Genomic DNA, 18,693 nt, shown 5'->3' with positions numbered 1-18,693 from the left:
CCCCAAACCCCCAGCCCCCCCATCAACCCCCCCCAACCCCCCCCCAGCCCCCCCAAGCCCCCCAGCACCCCCAAACCAACCCCCCCCACCCCCCCCTGCAACCCCCACCCCCAGCCAAACCACCCCTGGCCCCCCCCAAGCACCCCCTGGCCCCCCCTGACCCCCCAAACCTCCCCCACCCCCCCCACACCCCCTCAAACCCCCCCCAATCCCCCCCAACCCCCTCCGCCCCCCCACGCCCCCCCCCGCCCCCCCCAAGCCCCCGCCCCCCTCCCCCCGCCCCCCACTCCCTCCCCCTCCCCTCCCACCCCGTCACGTGACCCTCCCCATTCATGCCTCCCCCTCTCCCCCCTCCCCTCCCCTCCTCCTCCCTCCCTCCCATTGGCTCCCTTGGCCCGTTCCTCCCCTCAACCAATCAGCGCCGTGCACGGGCCGAGGGGGCGGGGACTCAGGAGGCGTTAAAGCGCGCGCGCTCCCTCCCATTGGCTTCTCCCTCTTTACGCCCCGCCCACTACCGGCTGACCGGAAGCAGGAAGCGGCGGGGGGGGCTCCGGCGGTGGCGGCGCCGTGACCCGCGGGCGGGCAGCGGCGGCGGCGGCCGGGCCATGACGGGGAAATCGGTGCGGGACGTGGAGCGCTACCAGGCCGTGCTGGCAGGGCTGCTGCTGGACGAGGCCAACAAGTTCTGCGCTGACTGCCAGGCCAAAGGTAACGGCGGGGGGGGGGGCTGGGAACGGGAACGGTAACGGGGAGGGGGGGGGGTTGGGGGGGCTCGGGAGGGGGATTTGGGGGGTTTTGGGCGGGGGGGGTTGGGGGTTGAGGGGGGATTTGAGGGGGTTTGAGGGGGCTTTGGGGGGGTTGGGGGGGTGATGACCCCGTTGGGGGGGTGATTGGGGGTGTATTGGGGGGGTTTAGGTAAAGGTAATAAAAAATTGAAGTGAAAAAAAGGTTAAAAAGCACGAATTTGGTTGTAGAGCGCTGGCTGAGGTCCTAGGGGGGGAGCTCGGTGGTCTCCGGTGTTGTGGGAGGAGGCCTGGAGGGTGGGCACGGCGTGGTGGTGGATGTGGGGGGCTGAATGGGGGTGTATTGGGGGGGTTTAGGTAAAGGTAATAAAAAGTTAAAGTGAAAAAAAAGGGAAAAAAGCACGAATTTGGTTGCAGAGCGCTGCCTGAGGTCCTGGGGTAGGAGCTCGGTGTCCTCCAGTGTCGGGGGGAGGCCCGGAGGGTCGGCACAGGGTGGTGGTGGATGTGGGGGGGTTGAGGGGGCTGGGGGTGGCCCCGGGGGGGATGCGAAGGGACACGGGGGGGTCACAGGGGGGTGATGTGGTCGAGGTTCCTCCCCCCCAGTGCTGGGGACAGCCAGAGGTGTCGGTGCCCCAGGAGGCAGGGGGGTGGCACAGCCCTGACCTGTCCCCCTGTGATGCTGGAGCCTTTCCCATATTAAAAGGGCTAAAGCAGGGCTGTTTTTTATTTAAAATCCTGTTTTAGTGAGGTTTTTTTGTGATTTGGAGGTTGGGAGTTGAGGCTTGTGTCCCAACAGCCCCAATAAATGAGCTCTGGGAGCTGGGTCTCAGTGTCCAGCAGTGCCCAGGAGCTGCAGTGTGAGCTCTGAGAGCTGCCAGGTCCCACTGAACTGCCTGAAAATGGGGCTGCTCTGCATAGAAATATAAAATATATTAAAAAATACAAAATAAAAACATAGGCTGCTCCTAGAAGGGGCTCTCAGAAGCCCAGAAAGCAGTGCCCTCGTAGCAGCAGCTCGGTCTGGCAGCCCCTCACACCTCCACCTGGCTCTGCCTGACCCCGCAGGCAGGGAGCTGAGTGTAAAAGCCTGCGGGTCTCTTATCTCCTGGCTCCTAACGCCAGCACCAAGGGCACCAACAGCTGCCTTATCTCAAGGCAGGGCAGCGTTCTCATCGCGGCTCCTGGTTACTCGTCGTGTTGCTGTTCTGTAGCTGCTCCTGTTGACGGCGTGTCCTGGAGATGCCTCCCTGGCTCTAATTCTTAAGTCACAGCGCACAGTTAAGCCTCACCCCCAAAACCTTAAGCTGCTTGTGCCAGGGGAAGCACCTGAGACCTGTCTGGAGGAGTGGGGGCTGCTGTCGTGCTCAGTCCTGCCTGGTGAAATAATGATCCACAATCCTAATGAGACTCGTGGAGATGTCAGATCTCGGTCTGGAGAGCTCCAGGCTGCAGCAGGGTAGGCCCAGTGAGCTCTCCAGCCAGGTGCCAGCTGAGCATCGTGTTTTGTGCTTCTGTTGTGGCTTGCAGTGGCAAGGAGGGCCTGAATTTCGTGCTCGCTGCTGCTGCAAGGAACTGCAGAGCTCCTTTGGGCACGGGAACGAGCCCAGTGTGCTTGTGCAGAGTGAGGAGCACATCTCGTTTGATCTACGGCTTCATAACTACAACTCCGTGCAGGTCTGCACTGATGAGACCACGTGGCACTTGCTGCCTCCAGATGGTTTTCCTCAACGTTTCCAGTGCTACCTGGAAGCGTGGCAGTGCTTCTGTGCAGCCGGCTGCTTGATGGCTTTGGGCAGCCACAACGCTGGCTGTACCAGCTGAGCTCGGAGCGGGATGTGCATTTTTGGAGATCCCGAGGTCCAAAATCATCATCTTCCCTGCAGAAATTAAACTTTTTTCACGAGCAGGCTTTGTGTCCTTGGTGAGCTGCAGATGTTGGTGCTGCGGCCCCGTGTTGGGAGCAGGCATTCGCCAAGGTCACTGCTGGATCTGGGTCGCTTCGTTAGCGGTGCTGGGGGGTGGCTGGAGGCAGGTGGCACTCCTTGCCTGCTCCTCCAGACAGCTCGTGTTCAAGGTCATCAGGATCTCAGGGCAAGTCTCAACAAAGCTGAGGGCAGAGGAAGAACCTGGCGGCTCCCCCAGCCCCTCTGAAGGCAGTGCTACAATAAAACACTGGCTTTGGACTCTTTTTTTGTGCCCAGCTTACCGGATCCGTGGTGTTTTGCTGCTTGAGCTGCGCCTTTCCAAGCTAGCATGACACATAAGCAGAGACTGTTCAGATGCCACCCACACTTCCATTATGCCTGTTCCCAATGACCTAACTGCTTGCTGGGTTTCGGTGCTGTATTTCTTCTATCTGCAGAACTAAATGAGATTTCGGTACCTGCAGGAACTGCATGTACCCACCTGATCTCGTACCTCCACAGCGGCCTCAGCATCAGTCCGGGCCCTTCTCCCCGTGTGTGTTTGGGATTCGAGTGGCTTCCTCAGCACCCAGGACTCCTTCCAAGGCTTTGCTTCTGCACAGCTGTGCTGTAGGAGCCACACAGTAAGAGTGAAAGGAGAAGTGTGAGCACAGCGGCTTCCCTCGGGGCTTCACGCAGCTGCCCGTGGCCAGGGCCAAGTTGTTGGAGGACAAAAAAAAAAGACAGGGAAACTGGGAAAACAAGCTCAGGGTTGGTTGCTTTGCAACAACAAACAGTGTGCAGTGCTTTGAGGCTCTTGTTTTGGAGGAAGTGGGCGAGATCTCTGCCCTGCTGCTTCCTCTTTCAATCGTGGAGCTTCTGTCAGTGTTATCTGTGGGTAAAGTGGGCAGGCTGATCAGAGAATGGGCAGGTGAGTGACCTGTGCTGAAAAAAAGGCATGGCAGGAGTGCTTTGTGGCAGCTGAGCTTGTGTGAAAGCTTCAGTGTACATGGGACAAACCAGGCTTGATCTCGGTGGCAGCCTTTAGGACATCACCTGGCAATGCTAGGCACAATCAAAACATTTGCAAGTGCTATCAAAGGTGCTCACATGATGCTATCAGGATACTAATTGTGATTATCAAAGCAGTCCTGGCACCACCTGCGATGGCACAGCTCCTCTCAGGACTACCCAGTGTGGCTAAGTGGAAGGCTGGAGGGACTGAATCATCATAATCCTCTTTATTTGAAGGTCTTGGCTGCTGTGTGCATTGCTGGAGCGCAGTCCTTAAAAGAGAAACGAGCTGTTGGTGAGTGGGATCCTTTCTCTTGGTGCATTTCTCGTGGCAGGGACACTTCTGAGAGCAGTGGTGGTTCCATGTGTGTAGGATGTCAGGGCTGCCAGGCACTGACCATCTGTCAGAAGCCAGGCTACCCAACACCAGAGCGAGCCCGGAGGCTGGAGCTGTGACGCAGGTGCAGGAGGGATGTGGTGTAATCAGGAAAATTGGTCCTGACCTCAGATGTCTTCCAGTAAGTGGAAACAGTCCTGTGTTGAGTAATACTTGAATTAACTGGAGTCTTCTCTGTGTTTCTGACTTTAAAGCTGGACCTGTGCAACATGCAGCTAATTCTGTTTGATTTTCTCCTTCTCCCAAACTGTTCCCCTCTGCTCTCCCAGTCCTGTCTATCCAACAGGCTCCTTGGACCCGGTTTCCTTGGCACCAGAACCAGTTTCCTCCAGGGAGCACCAGCGAGGACTGCTCTAGCTGTTCATCACTTAAGGTTGCCCTGTGCTCCTCCTGGTTTGTCTGACTCTCCCCTCTGTCCCTTGTGTCTTGTGAGAGCTGCTGTGCCAAAATCAACCCCTTCTTGTAACCTGAGTGATTTGCTGGAAAGCTGTTTGCTCCTGAACACAACCCGAACCCTGATCTAATTCCTCAAGTAGCTCTTTCTGAAAGAGGGGCGGAACTTGGCAATTACCTGTGAGGAGGTCGTTAAGTGCTGGATGGGGTAGGAAGCTGCTGGCAAACAGGAAGAGTAGGATAAGAAGCTTGTGGCTACTGCAGGTATGCTTCAGGAAGGGTGACCTCCAGTAAAATGGGGGTTAGTCATATTGCAGGTGGTTTAATCCAGCCAAACGAGTGCTAATATGAAGCACGTTGCTAATAGTCAACATCAAATCTGCTCTGACTCAAATCCTCCATCAGCAGAGGAAAGCTATTGAATCACAGGTGACTTCTTAGTAAAAGAAATGTGAAAAGTAACCTAAATGCTTCTCTAAAACAATTGTGTGATGAAAAATCACTGGGAAAACAGAGCAGTGGATAGTGCTGCATGCTGTTGGCCTGCAGTCAGCTTCAAAATCAGAGCTGTAGGTCTAAAGCTGCTCAGCTTGCTTTAGAAAATCTTGAATTAGGAGAAGCTCACTTAATGGAAGCTTGCCTGAAGGGGTGCATATATCTTTGTGTGTACACTCAATTTAATTCTTAGCTGTGGTCCTAATATTCTGCAGTTATCTTAACAAAGTGCTGCTGCTTTTGCAGTGTTCTACCACAGAACACTGGCCTGAGAAGATGAAATGAGCTTTGCCCATGAGACTTGCTTTATCCTTCAGTGATCTTTGTCCTGGGGGGTCTGAGTGGTGCTGTCCTGGTGTGGGACCCTGCCTACAAGGGAACCCAGCTCAGACTGACCCATGTGCTCACCTGCGTGAGGTAGGTTGCTGGAACTTCCCACCCAAGCTGCCCACCTGGCAAAAAAGCATCCTCCTTTGGAGGGGGACTTACACTGGAATTGGCTTCTGATTAGTAAAGAGTTACTCGAAGAAATCCTTTCAGAAAAGAGATGCAGAGCTGAGTCACAGAGATGCAAGTCTCTCCATCTGACAGAAATAGATAACAAAGATAATCCTCCGAGTAGAGGGCATCTTGGCAAACCGTGTCTATTTTAATGCTGTTGTTGTTCTCTCCCAGCTATATCGACCCATCTGTGGAGAGCCAAAGTGTGCTGAGTGGCTGCTACAGCAAAGGGTGTAAATTAAGGGCCCGAAAATGCCATGTGATTCTCCAGTCATAGCTGCAACTTCAGTGGAAGTTTGTTCCTATAGTAACTGCCAGATAAATTATATAAGGTAGCAAACACTCAGGAGCTTGTGCCAGCCTCTCCAGAAAATGCCTCTGGTTTAAAGGTAACTCATCCTCCAAAATGCAAGCAGGCTATCAAAACAAGCTAGAGAAGCAAGAATAGCTGTTGGCTCCTTCAGGTTGGTGCGGAATAGTGATTATTTGGTGTGTCCCAGGAAATCTAGGACAGAAAAGCTTGAGTTTCTGAGAGAGACTGCGTTGAATCAGAGCTTCGTTTGACTGTGGAGCTGGATTTGCCTGTGCTGTTTGGCCTTTCAGTGCCATGGTAAACTGCTCACCTCTATTGTCACACTGTACATTTCCATCCTGGCCAGATTATGCCTTTTCATCATGAATATCAAGTCTTTTTTGGTGATGGATAGTGAAGAGGAGTTCATTTCCAGAACAGATCCGTTTTGTAGCAAAAAGTGGCCCAGAAGCTGACTGCTGTGTCAGGAGCTACAGCAAGGGCTTTGACTCCAGATCTACAAACTCAAAAATCTAAATGGAATCTAAATATTAAAAATAAATTAAAATAGAACTGCATGAGCAGACTTGATGGTAGAAAAATTCAAAGCTGTATTGCCTGAAAAACAGGGCTTGTTTACTACCTTTTTTTTTTTTTTGTGATTCAAGCCTCCTTGAAATAAAGCTGTTGCTTTTACACTAGCAACTCCTAGGCTGACCTGTGTGTGGCGTTGGCCAGACCCCGGTGACCAGCCTTTTATTATCAAATCTCAGGAACTCTGTCCTGTTCTTTGTTGCCCGTCTCTGTTAGGATTCCTGTGCTAACCTCCTCAGAAAATATGGGGTTCCGTGGGACTGATTTTATATATTGTTAGGTGGTGTTGCTGTCAACGTTGGTAATGTTAACCAGTTGTCTGGCATAGTCTTAGTATAGCATCTGCTTGAAATTGTTGCTTTCATGGTTTATCTACCGAAGCAATAAACATCCCTTCCTTAAAACAGCAGGAAGGACCCACCCTGCTGTTCGCAGCATCCATTTCAATTTCCTCTGCTTTGCTCTGCGTCTGTATCATCGCAGCACCTCTTCAGAGAGCAAGATGGTAACAATGATAAGATTTGGGTTGAAAGCTTCTTCTGCAGTCTTACCACTGCTCATTGTTAGATCTGGTGTTCTGGGAACAACAGGTCAAATTCTGTGTGACTGCCTTCAAAGCCACCAGGCCCTGGGACAGTAGGCATTTCGGGTGAGCTGCAGAGGCTTCATAACCTGCCCTGGAGAGAACTGAGCCAGCAGCAGTCTGCTTGATGTGAGTTGGCCAGTAACATGCCTGTTGTAAACGCTGTGGTTTGGGGAAACAGTATATGGCTGCTGATAACATAAAGAAGAATTTAAAGGCGAAGCTCCAAGCTGTTGTCTGCAGCAATGTTCTCAACCACTGTAGATGCCTCTGGCTCTTCTCTTTGCATGCAAAGAATGGCTGAGGCTTGTAGGTACTGCAGCAGTCCTTTATTTGGAAAAACAAACGCCAAAAAAACTGCTACTAACTTGCATGCATTGATAGCTACCTGGCATAATCAAGAGATCTTGAAGTTAAGTTTAACTGTCCTTTTCACTTGCCAGCAGGGTTTACCTTGTTTTCCCCAGATAATCTGAACACTTGACTGCAGAACAGACGTCTACAGTCGAGAGGAGAGGAAGCTGTTTTGTAACACTGCTTTTGTCATAGCTTCTCTATGAATGGAATGAATTTCAGTAAGTCATTAAGCAATCTCTTTCCAGAATAAGGAAACCACAAGTCAAAGGAAGCTCTTGGATACTTGGCTATTTCCTCATTTGGCTCTGCAAAAAGTTGGGCTTTTTTGCTCTCATCAACTTTGACTCGATGAGAAATTTCCAAGTGCTGGTGAAGGCTTGTAGGAGAGGATGTGGATGTCATTTTGCTGGGACTACACCTCTCCAAGGAGCATTTCCCACATCCCCTTTCCCTGTGTGTGCAGAGGGGGTGGTTGGACCTCAACACATGTAGTAGTGTTAGCTGGGATCAATGGGCCTGGCAGGCACACTTCCCAGTTACAGCTGGGCTTTTGCTGGATCGCCTGCGAGTCAAATGATTGTTTGCACTAAGAATATTTCATTAGGCTTTGAATAGCTGTGTGCGCTCCTTCCTGCCTGTGAAAGCATCTATTTTTCCCTGACCCCCCCCCCCTTCTCAAAAGAGCAGTGGCTTTGCAGCCAATTTCTGTTTTATTTTTAAATGCCTTCTGGAGGGTTATTACTGAAGAAACTTGCACAAGTAGCTTGAGCCAAAATGTAATGTCTGAATAAAGGATGAGGAGTGAATCCCCTTGGGATTCCTCGATTAAAAGCACTCCAGAGTGTGAACTTTCAGCAAGTGGCTACAGCGTGGTGTGTGCTGGCCAGGCTGGGCTTGGGTTTTAAAGGGAATTGCGAGCCTTTTCACCAAGGGCAGATCATTCAGACAGTCCTTGTCGGCATTAATGATTCAGTCGTGGGTGCTAACTTAAGCTGGTATGGGCTGCCTGGTATGCAGTGTTTATTTTGACATGCTGGGATATAAAACAGGCCATGAAACCAGCGCATGGAGGCACTGACTGGGCAGCAGGGTTTCTCGCATACAGCTCTCTAGTCCGTTCTGGATACGGGTGCATCCCCCTTTAGAAATGCCCTGTCAGGCATTCAGTGCAGCTTTCTTAAATGACAGAGCTGACTGGGATCTCTCTGCAACCATTCCCAGGCCAGGAATATGCATGGAAGTGGTCTCATCTAGCCTTAATATTGTGCTGGATCTGAGTGCGTAGCCAAGCTCTTGAATCTGCTTTGATTAATATCCAATTCTTCTTGAAAACTGCTTTTTCCTTTAATCTCTTGTTCATCTGCAAGTGGCATTCTCCAGGAAGCATTTTGCATATCCGAGGCACTGCGCAGGGCCATGAGATGATTAATCAGAACTGAGGAAGTGATGCCCAGCTCTGGTTTGTGCCAAGGAACTTGCTTTGCTTTCTATGGATGTTAAAATTCGGTATAATACTGAAAGGAGCGAGTGCAGCACCAGGCGTGCGTGTCTGATGCTGGTTGGCATTGCAGCAAACCTTAGTTTTGCATATGGAAAGTGAGTTTTCATTCGGGCCTCCAGCTCTAGAGCCATCTGGTAGCTGTGTGGATGCCAGCCTGAAGGGAACTATTTTTATGATGCTAGTGAGTGTGTTCATGCAAGGACCGATTTCTTTCATGTTTCTTTCTACTGGTTTAATAAGCCAAATGCTTCTGTGAGCTGTGCCTTAAAACCTTTGGTTTATAAGCTCCATTTTTGTGATTCCTCCAACCTGGAGGGCACAAAGCTCCTGTGGTGTCCTGGGCCCTCATGAGCATCCGAAGGCCTCAGGGGGAGATGAGGCCTCTGGTGGTGTTTTCTCAAGTGGCTTACTGATCTAAAAGGCGTTTTTCTGAGAAATTGTGCCTTTGTGCTTTTACAAATGTGTTCTGCCTCCTCTGTAAGTGCCCAGTTGCTGTAACTGCTGTGCAGTTTTCAGCTCAGTTTAGTTTCGGGAAGTTGAGTGCTGTAACATATGACTGAACTCGCTTCTGTAAATACCTTCACCTGGGGCTTTCTGCAAGTCAGTCACCTTGAAAAACAGCATGTGAAACCGTGGGGAAATGACTGCACAAAAATCTCCCCTGCCTGATTTCTCTGGGCACTTCCTCATGCGATTTCTAGAGCGACTCCTTTGCGGCCTCGAGGGGGAAGTGGGAGCCTTGTTTACAGCGGCACCGAGGCCGGCCTCCCCCTCGCCCTTGAGACAAAACACAGTAAAAAGCAGTAAAAACATTGTTTTGGCTTTAAGGTCTGGGGCACTAAGTAGTGAAGCTGAAGGCCTGGTAAAGGTATGCGTGTGGCCGGGCTGGTGCCCCTAATCTGGGCCTTGAGGCTTCACCCATTGCTCCCTCAGCAGCCTGGCCAGCGGCAGCCATCTTGTGTGGGGTACCCCTGCCTCCAGCAACAGCCCCGTAACCTTCCCTTGGGGTAATTGGGGTAATTTCAACCAGCACGGAGCTATTTGGGCGCTGATAGCTGGGCAGACTTCATTTGCCTTGTTGCTACTGCTTGCTCTGCTCATCACTGATTATTCAGGAGCTCCCCTCGCCTGTTGCGTGCGGTCTCGCTGTGTCAACCTTCTGCTGCTGCCTCTTGTGCAGCTGCTTATCTTAAAGCAGCTTTTTTACTCTGGAGGGGTGTAGCTGGGTCTCGTTCCTCTTTGAGAGACCTCAGGCAGCTTTTTCAGAGCTGTCTGAGTACCTGCTGCACGCTCCCATGTTGTGAGCAGACCGCTCAGCGTGTGGGGTCACCGCCTTCCTCCTGGCTCAGGCCACAGGAACAGCCCCACACTGCCAAAATTCTGACCTCTTCTGCTTTGTCGGTCTGAAGTCCTCCTCACGGCACTTCTTGGCACTGCAAGTACTGCTGGAACAGCCCTCGTGGAGGGGAACCGCCTTTCGTTGTGTAATATCTGCATTTACCACCAAGTGCTAGCTGCTGGGAGGCTGTCAGAAATCCTCTGTTTTAATGTCTGCTAGCATAATGGAGCTGCTTTTACACCGGTGTCTCCCAGAGATGGCACCTAGCAGAGCTGGCCAGCTGTTATCCCAGCACTCAGCTGTTGCTGTTTCGGGTCCTGCATCGCAGCTGGGGTGACACCAAGGCAGGATGGGTGTCACAGCACCACTGAGTCACCCATCCTGTGTCACAGGGTGGGAGGCTGCAGGGGCTTGAACTAGCCCATGTGACGATCTTGAGCTGATTACTATAACCCCGATGCAGTATCTAGCTGGCTATTAATCCTTTTAGTCCTATAAAAGCTAAATATATCTGGAGTTTAAATCTAACCTTGAATCTCATGCTTAATCCTGCCATCAGTCTCTCATATTATAGCTTTCAGGAGCAGTTCAGATGAGACAGGGTCTGGCTGGGAGAGAATGCTACCGGATAAATCAAATGGAGGATCAGAGTTCCTGCAGTTACCTCGGTGGGCTACAAGCATAATGTTGAGCAAACTACAGACATTTATTTCCATTCTTTTCTTTGGCATGCTGAGGTGATGCTAATAGGATGGCCTTCTCCTTTTATTTAATCACTTCTAGACTTGGGTAGATGTAACACATTGAGGTGCAGTCAAGAAGGTGCTTCTAGAAGGTGTTCACCAAGAGCTGTTCCTAGGCAGGGAAATGACTTTGATCAGCATCGTTAAACCAGTGCCTTTCCAAAGGATCACTTCTAGTGAAAAAGCAGAAATAAATGTTGGGCCAGGCCAGAAAACTTGGGAAAGCTTTTTCAAAAAACAAATAAATTAAGGTAGCTGCAAGAAATTCTTCTGGGGATGTTAGAGGTTGCATGCCTCTGCCCTGGAAGGAACCGTGAGCCAGTGATTGCCTTATTAGTGTTAAATCCCTCAGGATGCTCTGGACTTGCCCAGTAAATTGGAGTTAAGTTTAACTTTCCTGGATATGCTAGATGGCTGTTAAATGCAGCGCTGCTTTTCTCGGGCTTTGAAATTACACTTTCCCCCTCTTTCTCCTCCCACTTCAGTATCATTTGCTTTGAGGATTGCTATTTTAACTATGGCAAGGAAAGGCAGCATAACTCATCTGCAGTAATGCCTGTAGTTCCTCTGGAAGTACTTGTTAAATTTGCTGTGCTGGTCAGGTACCTGAGTGAGGAAGCTTGACTTGGAGCGGCACTTTTTATCCTGTAGCAATAAAAGTGCACCTCATGCTCCTGGATGGGTGGAGGGAAATGGGGAGCTCTTCATGTATCTGCTCTTCTTAAAACTGTTCTGCTCCAGGGCTGGAGGCTCGTGGTTCTTCTTCAGGATGTGGCTTTGCTGTAGGTGCCATCAGCCAAAATAATACCCAGCTGTGACTTAACCACACAGATGGCAGCTGCAGCCTGGTTATCTCATATTTAAACCTGCTTGTCTCACACTGCAGAGGACTGCTTCCAAAGCTGGTCTTATGTGGGACTGAGGGTTTCAGGGACTGGAGTCTGTGCTGGTCCCAGTCGGGGAGGGGGCTGTGAGCAGTGGGAGTGCCTGTGCTGGGCTGCAGAGCCCCTCATCCCCCTGTGATGTGCTTCAGCCTTCCTGCAGAGAACTGTTTGCAGTGAGTAAAACAGCTCGTTAATCTTTCCCTCGTGGTTCTCTTCCCTGGCATGATCTCCCGTCCACACCTCTCAGCTCTCCTGCCTGTCTGACAGCCGCATGCAAAATGAGTCTGATTAGAGCTGTAGAAACTGGGGAGTGAACTGTTCCCAGGTCCTGGGCCAGGATCTGGCCTGGGGACCAAAGCACCAGGCTTCGTGCTGCTCTCCTCACTCATCTGCTTCTTCCTGCACAAGGCCAACAGAAGACTTGATGCAAATCATAAGTTTCATGCTGCTTTTCCTAGAGCAGTCGTGGATATTGTGGAGCTGACTCTCAGGTAACCCTATCGCAGTGGAAAGGTTCTGTTGTTAAAGCAGGAGCAGCCCTATTTTGCTGTGACTGTTTAAGCAAGGGGAAATTGAGGTTTGTGGTCTTGAGTGGTTTGACTGCTTATTTTATTCCCTCTTCCCCTTGGAGTTATTTGTGTAGAGCTTTCAAAATGGAAGAGGGAGGTAATAAAATACTGGTTCTAACTACAATCATTGGGAAATGATCTTTAAACATTCTGCTGCTAATTCAAATTTCTAGCCTGGACTCCTCAGTCCCAGTTCACTTGGTGCAGTTTCTCAGTTGCTCAAGGTAACCACGGTTTGACTGGCTGGTATGAAACACTTTTTTTTTTATCTCTTTGCAGGGCCACGATGGGCATCCTGGAATATTGGTGTGTTCATCTGTATTCGTTGTGCTGGGATCCACAGGAACCTAGGAGTTCATATATCCAGGGTAAAATCTGTCAATCTTGACCAGTGGACACAAGAACAGATACAGGTAATGCAGGTGAAATGAAGGGATTGTTGTAGTAGTGGGGGTTTGTGAGCTGGGGGGAGTCATAAAGTCTCAGAGACCAAAGAGGTGGGAAGTGAAGCAAAAAGATAATCGGGATGAGTTCTTTTGAATTGCAGTGCATGCAAGAGATGGGGAATGGAAAAGCAAATCGTCTTTACGAAGCCTTCCTGCCGGAGAACTTCAGGAGACCTCAAACAGATCAGTATCCTTTCTTCTTCTGCTGCTGGGGAAAGATGAGTGTTACAACCCAAGGTGTTGTGTGAGATGCACTTCAGGGCCTGTGGCAAACAGGAGGCTTGAGCATTTAAGATCCTTAGTGGAGACAGCTGGAAAGATCCAACACTTCTGAAAATGAAGCTGTAATTTTCTACTAATCTATTAAATACGGATTTCTAGATAGGTAGTGCAAGGGGCTTTACAGATGTGAACCTAAAAGGAGCATCTCTTCTTAGTTTTAGTCTTAAGCTGGTGGCTGAGGTGCTCCTGTATGCATCAGATCCATTTATCTGACCACTGTGCCTTGTGCTGGTGACACGTGTGCTCTTAAGTGATGTTCAAAGTAAACATCAAAGAAAAAAGCACGGTAGGAATTAAGCCCTGATTTAGTGTACCTTTTATAGCACTGTCATGCTTTGAATAGTCCAAAGGAGCAAAAATTGAGCAGCTGAAGTAGTTGGATCCAAGGCTAAATTATTTTAAAGTTACTGCTGGAAATGCTCTTTAGGCAGTCGTTAATTTAGTTACAGCTTGTACCTTGTATCCGTGTGTTAAACAAAGCTATGCAAATCTTCTGCTCTTGAATCATTTGTCTTTAACAAGCTTCTTGCAGAGCTGTGGAGGGCTTCATTCGTGATAAGTATGAAAAGAAGAAATACATGGACCGAAGTATTGACATCAACGCATTTAGGGTTAGTTCCTAATCACTTCTACGAAGGCTTGAGTGCTTGTTAAGTGTAGGTCTGTCTCATGAGTAAGCAGTGAGTGTATGAAAACAGACAGGCTTAAATTTCCTGTATTAGTGACTAATTTCTACAAGGCTGATTGGATTCAGTTGTTCTGTAGAGAATAATTTAAGTTGGAAGGGACCTCTGAAGGTCAGAGCACGACTGATTTCTAATGTAGGTCTTCAGCTGTATATCTGTGCTGTTGGATGGGTAGCTTGCTAGGAGCAAATTGAAATGAGCAAAGATTGAGGCTTTTTAGGTTAGTAACAGCACACAAAGATCTATCGTTCTTACTGCGTGATGTGAGCTTTGACCTCATGTCAGTGCTTTCCTTTACAGAAAGAGAAAGATGACAAATGGAAAAAGAGTAATGAGCCAGTATCAGAAAGAAAACTGGAACCTATCATCTTTGAGAAGGTGAAAATGGTAAGACCAGAAGCCATGGCCATCGATCAATTGTAAAGACTTCTCTTGAGCAGGACGGAGGTATTCCAGCTTCATATGGAAGCATTTTTTCAGGCCTCAGTCATAGCAGTGGATGCATTGAGTCACACTAATGGTAGTAGCTTGTTTTCCACTGCTCAGACAGATACTGAGCAGATGTGCTCTGCCTTGCAGTGCAGAGCAGATTGGAATCCGGCTACTCCCTGCTTATGTTTCTAACTTGAGCTGTTATTTTTCCTAGTTTAGAGCATGCTTAAATTTGTCGATGAGTTCCGATATAACAGGACAGTAAAACAATTGTGGAATACTTGCTCTGAATTTCTGTTCACTTTTCAAAGCACTTATGTCCACTGGGAAAAGGATTTTTAAGGGGTTTAATCTCTCATTAAAGCCTCTGATATATCAGAGTAAAACCAAGACTTGAACAAGACTTCTGGTGTTCTTTCCCTAGCCTCAAAAGAAAGAAGAGACACAGCAGTCAAGAAAGAGTTCTCCTAAGTCTTCTGAACCAGTAATGGACTTGCTAGGACTTGGTAAGAGCCTCTCCAGCACTATTGCACTTGTTAAATTGCCCCCATGTTCTATCTTTTTTTTTAATGTAGTGAACTTTGAGTACTTTATTTCCCTCTCGGGTCACTGCAGCAGAAACATCTCTTTTCCTTTTTGCTGGTGCAGTGGCTGTAGTATTACAGGAGCACTTAATGGTCTCCAGACACCATGTGGCTCCTGGCTACTCTGAGGTTAATGGGACAGATATGGCACAGTGTGCTTCCTTGGTCCTAAGCCAGTTCCTTCCCTTCACCAGAAGGGAGAGTGAAGAGCTGGCAGTGTGCTGGCTGAAGTAGGTTACAGGTCAGGTCACTGGGTTGAGTGGCATATGTGCAAACTGCTTCATTGGCAAGGAGGCTGCCCCTCAGCCTGAGGCCATCTGCGTGCCCGTCCATCACAGCTTTCTCTCTCCCAGATGCTCCTGTGACAAGCACCCTTACAAATGGCAGGCCGAGCAGCTTAGAGAAGGATCTTGATCTTTTTGCATCGGTGGCATCGAACTCTGACTCCAGGAAGGTAAGCAAGGAGCATCAGTGTTTGCCAAAGAGATGCTTGAGTGAGGAGACAGTGATCTCCACCTTCCCACAGTGATCTCCACCTTCCTGCAGTGCTGAAGGCAGCTGATTCATTTGTGCTGTCTCTTTCTCAGGTCACTGGTTCTATGCCAACCTCTGGAAGTGCTGGTTCTGTTCCTGAAAACCTGAACCTCTTCCCCGAGCCAGGAGGCAAAGGGGATGAAGTGGGGAAGAAGCAGCTCTCTAAAGACTCTATCCTCTCCCTGTACGGCTCTCAAACACCTCAGCTGCCCGCGCAAGGTAACAGATCTCAGAATAGAGCAGCACACTAATTCAGAGTGGGTGGGGGTGTCCTAGTAGCTGACAAGCAGGGATGTGGGAGTGTAGGTGGTCCTTGAGAGCTGGTGAGGAGCATAATGAGCTGCGTAGCCTGGATGTCACGGCCGAGCGAGCGTTGCAGCAGGCTTTGATTTGAAGGTCAGCGTTTCAGCCCCAACAGTGAGCGCAATAACACTCCTTCCCTTTTGTTTTATTCCTCCTTTTTCAGGAGCAATGTTCATGGCCCCGGCTCAGATGGCGTACCCCCCAGCAGCTTACACGGGCTTCCCAGGAGTGGCTCCTTCCAGCAGCATGATGGGAGGCATGATGGCCCCCTCGGTGGGCATGATGGCCCAGCCTGGGGCTGCGGGGATGGTGACCCCCATGGCCATCCCAGCTGGGTACGTGGGCAACGTGCAGGCGGCTGTCATCGGTGTCCCCAACGGGATGATGGCTGCGCAGCAGGCTGGCTATGTGGCCGGCATGGCAGCGGTTCCCCAACCTGTCTACGGTGTGCAGCCAGCACAGCAGCTTCAGTGGAACATCACTCAGGTGAGGGGGGATCTGCTGCTGACCCGAGGGTGGATGGAGGACAGGGGAGGCACAGGCAGTAAGCTTCTGTCCCTTGTGCTCTCAGCCTGTCTCCTGGGGTTGGGTGAGGCATGCTGGTGCTGCTGGCAGGCATCAAAAAGCAGTAACTTATTTTGTGGTCTCAGGGTTCATGGTGGAGACCAAAAATCAGTGTAACATCAGCTGAAAGGAGAAATTCCTCAGCTTGATAGATGAGCACACCTGGGAAACTTCTAGGTAGTGATCCTCGCTTTTCTGGGGATAAATGCGAAACAAAACCTTGGCTCTCCCTTCATGTAAATGAGGAGAGATGGGGCTAAATAGCAGGTTTGTAGACAAAACTAGTGTCCTGTATAGAAATCAGAGCTTCATGTGAGCTGGATGTCAGAGGTTTGTGTTCATGCAGTAGCATCAGCTGCATCTGTGTCCTGTGCCTTGAGCTGAAGGAGCTGGGCTGGGGACTCGCAGGCTGATTTGAGGTATAGCAGGGGGTGCTATAAAACCCTGTTGTGAATCAGGAGTGCTACCAGCACTAGTACCAGGTGATTCATGTTCCTCTAAGAGGCTGCTTAGCATGGCAGAGAAAGGTCAGATAAGAGCACCACGTTTCGGCAGTGCCTCGGATTCTATAATAAGATGAAAGGTGTGTGAGTGGAGTCTGCTTTTGTAAGTCTAACTTGGGGTTGACTGTAGAGGACTTTAACCTTTAGGGTATCCTTAAATGAAGCTTTATTACCTTGTTTAAGTCTGTGCACTGTAACTTTTTACGAGGATTTGTTAAAGGCTAATGTGTCGGGGAGGAAGAGTTTTACTGTAGCTGACTGCCGTGGGCTGGCACGTTTTCCCTGGCATAGCCCTGACTTTCTTCTCTTCTCCCCTCTGCAGATGACCCAGCAGATGGCTGGGATGAACTTCTATGGAGCTAATGGTATGATGGGCTATGGACAGTCAATGGGTGGAGGAGGTGCCCAGGGAAGCAATCAGTCCCTCAGCACTCAGATGTGGAAATGATCCCGTGCGTTGTGACCATTTTTGCCTTCTGTTCTGTTCTTCAAAACTGCTCCATGAGACATTCAGGGTTTTTCTTTCTGGCTGGCTGCCCAGCCCGAACCTCTTTCCATAACTGAGACCCATCTCTGCCTTTTCACTGTCAGACACGGTGAAACCTCAGTGACCAGAACATGAGCTCCCCTGTATTTAGCACAGTCAATGCACACTTCTGGGGTGGACCCCCCTCCTTGCACAAACCTCCACTAATGCTTCTGGGTAGCACTTAATGTCCTGGGGTCTTAGCAGAGGTGTGACTGAGGAACGTGGGAAATCTGTACTTATAATAATACTGCCTGTAATTTCAGGCCTTTTAAGAACCACTTAAACTCTAGTATTAGTAGGGGTTTTGGTTAGCAGAGGGGTGGAAACCCTGTTTGGTGCTGAGGAACTGGATTTTAACCCAAGCCCGGGGCAAGCAAGCCTTGCTACCTCTTCCCTCGAGCAGCGTTCTCTGGAGCTGAGGCCTTGCTGTGCTTGGCTCGCCAACCCTCATTGGAACCAAAGTCATTTTGAAGACCCCTCTCCCTCCCCCCATGAGCAAGCAGGATTCTCGCACAGTGTGGGGGCAAGCTGTTTGGAATGTGAAACTTGCACTTCAGAGTGGCTTTTCTGTCTAATCTGTGGTATCGATGTATTTAACTTTTAACGAACTAACTGAGAGTTAACTTATCAAGGGCTGAGAGCCCGCTGCAAGTTTTCTTACACTTTTAAAATGACTATGACATCCTAATTTATACTTTTTTCATATTTTTTTTGTTCTTGTGTAACCCCGGTACCCCTTCCCAGCTAGCTTTAGACATTTTAATCTAGGCATAAAAAGTGGGTGGGTCAGATTTCTTTCCTCATCTTCAGTAGAACACAACTGCTTAAACTCATCAGCGTGAGCAAGAAGTCAGACTTCTGCGGTCTCCTCTCTCCTGTGTATATGTAAATTCCCAAATAAAATATTGCAGTGAAACCTCAGCTGACTTGTCTTGTTTTTCAAACAGCCCGACAGATTGTGCTGAATGCTGCTCTCCCTGGTGCGAGTTGTTCACTTCAGGTGTCGGGACTGGGAGCCTTCCATCCAAATCGGACGAGCTCCATCTGCTTTGTAGCAGGGCTGCGTCCCAAATGTCAGGCAAGAACGGTGTTTGCCTGAAAGCTGAGGCTGCCTGCAAAGAACCAGGCTCAGCAGGGGCGAAATCAGGTCAGTTGACAGCTTTATATACAACAGAAACCTGCAGCGCAGGGGTGCGGGTGGATGCAGCATTCCTGCAGCTGGGAGGAATGGGAGAACTGCAGCTCCACGCTGACGTTCAATAAAAGCTGACCAAGGTCTATCCAAAAGGTACACTGTAAGCTTTCAGAGAGAGGGTTGCGGGGATTTGGGGTCACATAAAGAAGACAGGAAGGGCAGTTTTCCTAGGGCTGTGGGGGGCTGTGCGCAGCTGCAGGGGTGAGTTTGATTTGTGTGAGCTTTGAGCTGATGTTACTCTGCTTGCATATTAATTATGGTGCCTATTAATTATGGTATTTCTTTCCTCCAGCAAAAACTGTTCTTTTCAGGTGGGAAAGAAGTCT

General features: G+C 49.7%; 1 protein-coding gene across 1 annotated transcript; it reads left to right on the top strand.

Moving 5' to 3' along the window:
- Nucleotides 1-493: 493 nt before the first annotated feature.
- SMAP2 (small ArfGAP2) lies at nt 494-18,093 on the top strand. Its single transcript, XM_038167439.2, has 10 exons — nt 494-708; nt 12,589-12,722; nt 12,857-12,942; nt 13,570-13,648; nt 14,024-14,110; nt 14,580-14,661; nt 15,093-15,193; nt 15,327-15,492; nt 15,740-16,062; nt 16,966-18,093. Exons 1-10 carry the CDS (start codon nt 606-608, stop codon nt 17,089-17,091), a joined length of 1,287 nt encoding a protein of 428 aa, XP_038023367.2. The 5' UTR covers nt 494-605; the 3' UTR covers nt 17,092-18,093.
- The last annotated feature ends 600 nt before the right edge of the window (nt 18,094-18,693 follow it).

This window comes from Anas platyrhynchos, chromosome 24 (assembly GCF_047663525.1).
Source record: "Anas platyrhynchos isolate ZD024472 breed Pekin duck chromosome 24, IASCAAS_PekinDuck_T2T, whole genome shotgun sequence".
NCBI lineage: Eukaryota > Metazoa > Chordata > Aves > Anseriformes > Anatidae > Anas > Anas platyrhynchos.
Note: the sequence above shows the minus strand (reverse complement) of the source record. Positions and strands in the feature narration are given on the sequence as shown.

Coding starts and splice junctions, on each gene's coding strand:
- SMAP2 (XM_038167439.2), top strand. CDS start 606: ATGACGGGGAAATCGGTGCGGGACGTGGAGCGCTACCAGGCCGTGCTG. Junction 14,662..15,092: donor AATGGACTTGCTAGGACTTG/GTAAGAGCCTCT, acceptor TCTCTCTCCCAG/ATGCTCCTGTGACAAGCACC. Junction 15,493..15,739: donor ACCTCAGCTGCCCGCGCAAG/GTAACAGATCTC, acceptor CTCCTTTTTCAG/GAGCAATGTTCATGGCCCCG.